Source organism: Piliocolobus tephrosceles, chromosome 21, assembly GCF_002776525.5.
Source record: "Piliocolobus tephrosceles isolate RC106 chromosome 21, ASM277652v3, whole genome shotgun sequence".
NCBI classification, from domain to species: domain Eukaryota; kingdom Metazoa; phylum Chordata; class Mammalia; order Primates; family Cercopithecidae; genus Piliocolobus; species Piliocolobus tephrosceles.
In genome coordinates this window covers 35,062,628-35,071,334 of record NC_045454.1, presented here as the reverse complement: position 1 = coordinate 35,071,334, position 8,707 = coordinate 35,062,628, and the positions used below count along the sequence as shown (strand labels likewise).

At 54.6% G+C, this 8,707-nt stretch overlaps 1 protein-coding gene across 14 annotated transcripts in view; it reads left to right on the top strand.

Moving 5' to 3' along the window:
- MAST3 (microtubule associated serine/threonine kinase 3) overlaps positions 1-8,707 on the top strand; it is a 57,327-nt gene that overhangs the window by 44,842 nt on the left and 3,778 nt on the right. For 9 of the 14 annotated variants that reach the window (XM_023229622.1, XM_023229621.1, XM_023229619.1 and 6 more), the window contains 7 exons: positions 2,457-2,590; positions 4,366-4,610; positions 5,068-5,295; positions 5,596-5,822; positions 6,337-6,459; positions 7,470-7,633; positions 8,019-8,200. In XM_023229622.1, coding sequence (XP_023085390.1) covers positions 2,457-2,590; positions 4,366-4,610; positions 5,068-5,295; positions 5,596-5,822; positions 6,337-6,459; positions 7,470-7,633; positions 8,019-8,200 — 1,303 coding nt within the window. The remainder of the gene's footprint in view (positions 1-2,456; positions 2,591-4,365; positions 4,611-5,067; positions 5,296-5,595; positions 5,823-6,336; positions 6,460-7,469; positions 7,634-8,018; positions 8,201-8,707) is intronic. The other 5 variants (XM_023229623.2, XM_023229624.2, XM_023229625.1 and 2 more) reach the window with 1 other exon arrangement.

Here is an 8,707-nt window from a genome sequence, read left to right as displayed (position 1 = left end):
TTTCCTGAGACGGAGTCTCGCTCTGTCACCCAGGCTGGAGTGCAGTGGCCCAATCTCGGCTCACTGCAAGCTCCGCCTCCCGGGTTCACCCCATTCTCCTGCCTCAGCCTCCTGAGTAGCTGGGACTACAGGCACCCGCCACCAGGCCTGGCTAATTTTTTTGTATTTTTAGTAGAGACGGGGTTTCACTGTGTTAGTCAGAATGGTCTTGATCTCCTGACCTTGTGATCCGCCCACCTCGGCCTCCCAAAGTGCTGGGATTACAGGCGTGTGTGTGCCACTGTGCCCGGCTTTTTTTTTTTTTTTCTTTTTCTTTTATTATGCTTTTGTTTTAGCCATTTTAAAGCGTACAATTTCGGAGGTGGGTGGATCACTTGAGGTCAGGAGTTCGAGAGCAGCCTGACTAACATGATGAAGCCCTGTCTCGGCTAAAAACACAAAAAGTAGCCGGGCGTGGTGGTGGGTGCCTGTAACCCCAGCTACTCGGGAGGCTGAGGCAAGAGAATTGCCTGAACCCTGGAGGTGGAGGCTGCAGTAAGCTGAGATCACACTGCTGCACTCCAGCCTGGGCGACAGAGTGAGACTATGTCTCAAAAAATAATAATAATAAAGTAAAACAAAGTGTACAATTTCGTGGCATTCAGCACGTTCACAATGTTGTGCAACCATCACCTCTATCTAGCTTTCAAACATTTGATTCCCCCAAAAAAATAATTTGTAGCCGCCGGGCGCGGTGGCTCAAGCCTGTAATCCCAGCACTTTGGGAGGCTGAGACGGGCGGATCACGAGGTCAGGAGATCAAGACCATCCTGGCTAACACGGTGAAACTCCTTCTCTACTAAAAAATACAAAAAAAACTAGCCGGGCGAGGTGGCGGGCGCCTGTAGTCCCAGCTACTAGGGAGGCTGAGGCAGGAGAATGGCGTAAACCTGGGAGCTTGCAGTGAGCTGAGATCCGGCCACTGCACTCCAGCCTGGGCGACAGAGCGAGACTCTGTCTCAAAAAAATATATATATATATATTAATTTGTAGCCGTTAGCAACCACTCCCCATTCATCCTTCAGCTTCCATCTTTATGGATTTGCCTGTTCTGGGCATTTCATATCAATGGGATCTTATACTATGTGGCCTTTTGTGTCTGGCTTCTCTTACTCAGCATCATGTACTCAAGGCTCATCCCTGCTGCAGTGTGGACCAGTGCTTGCTTCCTTTTTACGGCTGCGTAATATTTCATCATATGGATGGAACACATTGTTTATCCACCCATCCTTTGATGCACGTTTGGGTCTATTCCACTTTGTAAATACAGGTGCCATGCTGGGTGTTATTTTATTTTATTTACTTATTTATTTATTTATTTATTGAGATGGAGTCTTTCTCTCTTGCCCAGGCTGGAGTGCAGTGGTGCAATCTCAGCTCACTGCAACCTCCACCTTCTGGGTTCAAGCGATTCTCCTGCCTCAGCCTCCCAAGTAGCTGGGATTACAGGTGCATGCCACCACACCCGGCTAATTTTTGCATTTTTAGTAGCAACAGGGTTTCACCATGTTGGCCAGGCTGGTCTCAAACTCCTGTCCTCAAGCAATCCACCCACCTCAGCCTCCCGAAGCCCTGGAATTAAAGGCATGAACCACTGAGCCTGGCCCTGGGTGTTATTTTATAACCTCATGAGCTTAACTCACATTCCCTACTTTGTTTATGATTTGATCAAAAAATGCTCCACTCTGCTTTAGGCCTGGGCCCCAGGCAGGACTTTCTAATCGGCAGCAAAAATGCAGCTTGGTAGCCTGGCCCCTGAGCCTCAGTTTTTCCATCTGTACAATGGGCTAAAGTCTGTGCTCGTTTAGGGATGTGGGGAGTGAGGATTTAGGGAAGTGACTCATACTGAAGCACCTGGCACATAGGAATTACTCAAGTAAGCCAGCTTTCTTCCTGTTTTTTTTTTTTTTTTTTTAAACAGAGTCTCGTTCTATCTCCCAGGCTGGAGTGCAGTGGCATGATCTCAGCTCACTGCAATCGCTACCTTCCAGGTTCAAGCCATTCTCCTGCCTCACCCTCCCAAGAGGCTGGGACTACAGGCATGCGCCACCACACCCAGCTAATTTTTGTATTTTTAGAATAGACGGGTTTTCACCATGTTGGCCAGGATGGTCTTGAATGCCTGACCTCAAGTGATCCACCCACCTCAGCCTCCCAAAGTGCTAGGATTACAGGCATGAGCCACCACACCCAGTCTAAACCAGCTTTCTTGCCACCTTTGTTTTTACTGGTTTTTTTGTTTGGGTTTCTTTCTTTTTTTCTTTTTTCTTTTTTTGAGACAGGGTTTTGCTGTGTTGCCCAGGCTGGTCTCAAACTCCTAGGCTCAAGTGATCCTCCCGGCTGGGCCTCTGAAAGTGCTGGGATTATAGGCATGAGCCACCGCACCTGGCTTAACATTCTTTTGTCTTGCCTCCCAGGTCTACAGCAGCTCTGAGTTCCTGGCTGTCCAGCCCACTCCTACCTTCGCTGAAAGGAGCTTCAGTGAAGACCGGGAGGAGGGGTGGGAGCGCCCCGAGGTGGACTATGGCCGCCGGCTGAGTGCTGACATCCGGTAGGTGGCCTGGGGAAGTGTAGGCAGATCCAGCTTCCAAGCCTGCTGGGAGGTAGAGACACAAAATCTGATGCAAAGGGAGCTTCCTAGTGGCCAAGTAGAAAAGGGTCAAACATATTGACCAACCTATCAAGTCCCTGACAGCCTTGCTCCCTTTGACTCTGCGTTCCTCACCACGCAAACATAAAACAGCTGTGCACCATCATGCTGATAGGCACACTTTTCCTTCTGTCCAGGTAGCCCTTTGTTTAGTAACTCCTGTTCATCCTTCAAAGCTCAGACCCAACAGAAATAGTCAATGTCTGCCAGAGGATGGGTGTTGGAAGCTGGACTTGTTTTAAGAGACTGGTTCTCTTTTTTTTTTTTTTTGAGACGGAGTCTTGCTCTGTCGCCCGGGCTGGAGTGCAGTGGCCGGATCTCAGCTCACTGCAAGCTCCGCCTCCCAGGTTTACACCATTCTCCTGCCTCAGCCTCCGGAGTAGCTGGGACTACAGGCGCCCGCCACCTCTCCCGGCTAGTTTTTTGTATTTTTTAGTAGAGACGGGGTTTCACAGTGTTAGCCAGGATGGTCTCGATCTCCTGACCTCGTGATCCGCCCGTCTCGGCCTCCCAAAGTGCTGGGATTACAGGCTTGAGCCACCGCGCCCGGCCAAGAAACTGGTTCTCACTCTGTCTCCCACACTGGAGTGCGGTGGCATGATCATAGCTCACTGCAGCCTCAAACTCCTGGGCTCAAGAGATCCTCTCAAGTAACTGGGACTACAGGCATGCACCACGGCACCCGGCTAATTTTTTAAACAATTTTTTGCATGCCGGGTGCAGTAGCTCACTTCTGTAATCCCAACACACTTTGGGAGGCCGAGGTGGGTAGATCACCTGAGGTCAGGAGTTCAAGACCAAGCTGGTCAACATGGTGAAACCCCGTCTCTACTAAAAATACAAAAAAATTAGCTGGGCTTAGTGGTACACGCCTGTAATCCCAGCTACTTGGGAGGCTGAGGCACGAGAATTGCTTGAACCTGAGAGACGGAGGTTACAGTGAGCCAAGATCATGCCACTGCACTCCAGCCTGGGTGACAGAGTGAGACTCTGTCTCAAAAAAAAAAAATTATAGAGATAAAATCTCCTTATGTTGCCTGGCCTGTCTGAAACTCCTGGCCTCAAACAATCCTCCTGTCTCAGCCTCCCAAAGTGCTGGAATTACAGGTGTCAGCCACTGCACCCAGCCTGGAAGCTGGGTTTTAAAAGTTGAATAGGAGGCCAGGTGCAGTGGCTCATACCTGTAATCCCAGCACTTTGGGAGCCCAAGACAGGCGGGTCACTTGAGCTCAGGAATTCAAGACCAGTCTGGCCAATATGGTGTAACCCCGTCTCTACTAAAAATACAAAAATTAGCCCCGGTGTGGTGGCAGGCACCTGTAATCCCAGCTACTTGGGAGGCTGAGGCAGGAGAATCTCTTGAGCCCTGGAGGCAGTGGTTGTAATGAGCTGAGATTGCACCACTGCACTTCAGCCTGGGTGACAGAGCAAGACCTTGTCTTAAAAAAAAAAAAAAAAAGGGAAAAAAAAATCTGTCTTTTAAAAAAAAAAAAAAAAAAGGTGAATAAGAAGTCTCCAGGTGGACAGAGAGGACAGTGCAGACAGAGGGAACTCGTCTTGTCTATGCAAACCGCCCCTCACTGCAGACTGAGAGTTAAGATGTGGCCATGAAAGGTGGCTGAGTATACTGGGTGCAGGTGCCTGGCAGGGGTGACCCAGGCTCTTTCTTCCTGCAGGCTGAGGTCCTGGACATCCTCTGGATCCTCCTGTCAGTCATCTTCGTCCCAGCCCGAGCGAGGTCCCAGCCCATCTCTCCTGAATACCATCAGCCTGGACACAATGCCCAAGTTTGCCTTCTCATCAGAGGATGAGGCGGCAGGCCCAGCCCCTGCAGGCCCCAAGAGGCCTGTCTTCATTCTAGGGGAGCCTGACCCACCCCCAGCAGCCACCCCGGTGATGCCCAAGCCCTCGAGCCTTTCTGGTAAGTGGGACCCTGAGTAAGAGGGATGATGTCATGGAAGTTTCCCAGAGGAGGGACTATTTGAGATGGGTTTTCAAGGATGAGTAGGAGTTCTCCAGAGCCAACAAAGGCTTTAAGAGAGGAGAAGCCAGGGTCCCAGAGAGACCTCCAGCCTCCAAGGAACCCCAGTCTAGGGTAATGCCCCCAGCTTCATAGAGTCAGGATGGGACCCCTAGCTCCCAAGATGGGGGAACTAAGGGTCTAAATGGGTATGGAGGAAGGCTTCCTGGAAGAGGGGACTTGAAGACTTTTGCATAGAGAATAATTTGGGAATGGTGTGCAGGACGAGGGAACTGCACGAGCAAAGGCCAGGAGGCTGGACTGTGTAAATAGCAACCAGGGAGGAAGGGCCTTAAGGTCTCTTTAGGACCACGTGGTGAGTTTGAGGGGCTCCCGGCTGACCCTGCTGACCCTCTAGCCGACACAGCTGCCCTCAGCCACGCCCGCCTACGGAGCAACAGCATCGGCGCCCGACACTCCACACCGAGGCCTCTGGATGCCGGCCGGGGCCGCCGCCTTGGGGGCCCAAGAGACCCAGCCCCTGAGAAGTCCAGAGCCTCCTCCAGCGGTGGCAGTGGTGGCGGCGGTGGAGGCCGTGTGCCTAAGTCGGCCTCTGTCTCTGCCCTGTCCCTCATCATCACGGCAGGTAATGCCCAAGGCCCGCTCTCACCTTTGTCTGTCCGTACCCATTTTAACCTACAGAGTGGGAGCCCATCCTGAGTTGGGGAGGCTGGGGATGAGCCCCAGGAGAGGGGAGGAGGAGCAGGACACAGGGAGAGCTGGGGGGACGGTGTTCCCAGTAGAGAGCACTGCACATGCAAAGGCCTGATGGGGCGACCATGCTTGGGACATTGAAGCAATAGCAAAGTGGCCAGGGTGGGAAAGAGGGGGCCCCAGGGGAGACCTGCGAGGGAAAATGGGTGACCCCCTCCCTAACCCCCTGCAGATGATGGCAGCGGTGGCCCCCTCATGAGCCCCCTGTCCCCACGCTCTCTGTCCTCGAACCCGTCGTCCCGTGACTCCTCGCCGAGCCGAGACCCGTCCCCCGTGTGTGGCAACCTGCGGCCCCCCATCGTCATCCACAGCTCCGGCAAGAAGTACGGCTTCAGCCTGCGGGCAATCCGCGTCTACATGGGTGACAGCGACGTCTACACTGTGCACCACGTCGTCTGGGTGAGTGCCGAGTGGGAATGGCGGTGACCCGGGTTCTAGTCTGACTCTGCCTGGTCATGTCCCTTCTCAGAGCTGCATTTTGGAGCCTGGCAGGAGTAGGGAGACAGAGCTGGTGCCACCGAGTTCATCTTGGTCCCTGTCAGTTGGTAGGGAGGAGGTCGGATGAGAGAGACAGGGATGGATGGATGGAGGCTCACAGATCCCAAGTGACATTAACCTCCCAGCTCCATATGGTGACGCACTGGGCATGTTATCCTCCCTCCCCCAGCCCGGGGGCGTCGGGGCATGCCCTCCTTATCGGTTGCTCCCTGAACAGACAGAGAAGGCTTTCTGGAAGAAGGGACATAGGAGCTGGGGCTTTGATGGGTGAGTAGGAATTCCCCAGGATCAGGGAAACTGAGGCAACACAAGAGGCAGCAGCTTGCTGGGGTCCCACAGCAGACCCAGCCTGGGCTGGGGTCTCCAGATGTGGGGCCCAGGCCATTAACCCCACTGTTCCCCTGTCTGCCCCCAGAGTGTGGAGGATGGAAGCCCCGCCCAGGAGGCTGGCCTGCGGGCCGGGGACCTCATCACCCACATCAACGGGGAGTCGGTGCTGGGGCTGGTGCACATGGACGTCGTGGAGCTGCTGCTGAAGGTGCGGCGCCCCCACTGCCCACCCTCAGGGCTCCCCGGCACCCCTTGGCCACAGCTCCTGGTTCCCTGTGGTTCTCCCCACCCAGACACACAACCCTACATTCAATGTCAACTCCAGACCTGGCACACCCACTTCCTTCTGCCCAGAATACATGTCCTTCTTCAGCCCCCAACATCACCCCTCAGAGCTCCTCCTCCAAGAAGCCCTCCCTTCTCCCTGGGTACCCTCACAGCTGTTCCTCCCTCTGGCCTGAGGCCTGGAGGTAGGAGATGGGCTCAAGACAGGAGGAAAGGCCAGGCGTGGTGGCTCACGCCTGTAATCCCAGCACTTTGGGAGGCTGAGGTGGGAGGATCGCTTGAGCTCAGGACTTTGAGACCAGCCTGGGCAACAGAGCGAGACCCCATCTCTGCAAAAAATTTAAAAATAAAATGAGCTGGGCATGGTGGCACACGCCTATAGTCCCAGGCACTTGGGAGCCTGAGGTGGGAGCATCGCTTGGGCCCAGGAAGTCGAGGCCATAGTGAGCTGTGATCGTGCCACACTGCACTCCAGTCTGGGAGACAGTGAGACCCTGGTTCTAAAAAAAAAAGGAGGGCTCTCATGTGGGCAGCTGCATGGGTGGTTCATTGGATAGACAGACAGTGGGCAGGTGTCTTTGGCCTAGTAACTCATGGGCCATTAGGTGAGTGATTGGGGGATGGAGAGATGTTGGGGTGGTTAATGGGTGGATACCAGATAGGTGGGTGACAGACCCTGGGAGGGTGGAGAGTGAAGACGGCAGGCTTCGATGGGCGTTGACTGCAGAGGGAAGGATCTTGGCAGGAGGGGTGGTGCTCCCTGGGTCATTGTTTGACCAGATATAATGGGTAGGTCACTGGTTGGCTGGATGAATGGATGTTAGGGTGGTGGGTCCTATCTGGTGCCCAGAGTGAAGGGGACATAGCAGCTGCCTGGCAAGTGCTGGGCCCTGTGAGAGGCACAGAGGCAACCCCTCACCATCCCTCCCACAGAGCGGCAACAAGATATCCCTGCGGACCACGGCCCTGGAAAACACCTCCATCAAGGTGGGCCCCGCCCGGAAGAATGTGGCCAAGGGCCGCATGGCGCGCAGGAGCAAGCGGAGCCGTCGGCGGGAGACCCAGGACCGGTGCGCGGCAGTGGCCACCAGGGAGCGGTACATGGGGCAGGCCCTGGGCACAGGGGTTCTTTTTTTCTTTTCTTTTTTTTTTTTTTTTGAGATGGAGTCTTGCTCTGTTGCCCAGGCTGGAGTCCAGTGGTGTGATCTTGGCTCACTGCAACCTCCACCTCTCGGGGGTTCAAGCGACTCTCCTGCCTCAGTCCCCTGAGTAGCTCGGACTATGGGCATGCACCACCACGCCCAGCTAATTTTTATATTTTCAGTAGAGACAGGGTTTCACCATGTTGGCCACGCTGGCCTGGAACTGCTGACCTTAAACGATCCATCTGCCTCAACCTCTGAAAGTGCTGGGATTACAGGTGTGAGCCACCATGCCTGGCCAGGAGCAGGGGTTCTGAAGCCTCCAATTTTCTTACGCCAGGCGGAAGTCGCTCTTCAAGAAGATCTCCAAGCAGACCTCCGTGCTTCACACCAGCCGCAGCTTCTCCTCCGGACTCCACCACTCACTGTCATCCAGCGAGAGCCTCCCTGGCTCGCCCACCCACAGCCTCTCCCCCAGCCCCACCACTCCCTGCCGAAGCCCAGCCCCTGATGTCCCAGCAGGTGGGTACACCCCCCCACCCATCCCCTGCCGCCCCAGCTAGCCTGGGGGCAAGGGCTGGTGGGCCCCAGGAGGGAGGAAGGGGTTTGGAGGATGGAATGGGGGATGGAATGACGCGATGTAGGGAAAGATGTGACCGGAAGGAACATCTTCCAGGATCCTGGTGTCTAGCAGGGAACCTGGAAGTACTCAGATGAGTGCAGGTGCCAGGGGAGGATGTGCCCAGCAGAGGAAACATCATGGACAAATGGGACTAGGCAGGAGGGTGGGAAAACTGAGAAGAGGCTGGGTGCGGAGGCTCACGCCTGTAATCCCAGCACTTTGGGAGCCCAAGGCAGGAGGATCACTGAGCTCAGGAGTTTGAGACCAGCCAGGGCAACACAGGGAGACCCCATCTGTACAAAACATTAAAAAATTAGGTGGGTGTGAGGCCGGGCGCGGTAGCTCACATCTGTAATTCCAGCACTTTGGGAGGCCGAGGCAGGTGGATCACCTGAGGTCAGGAGTTC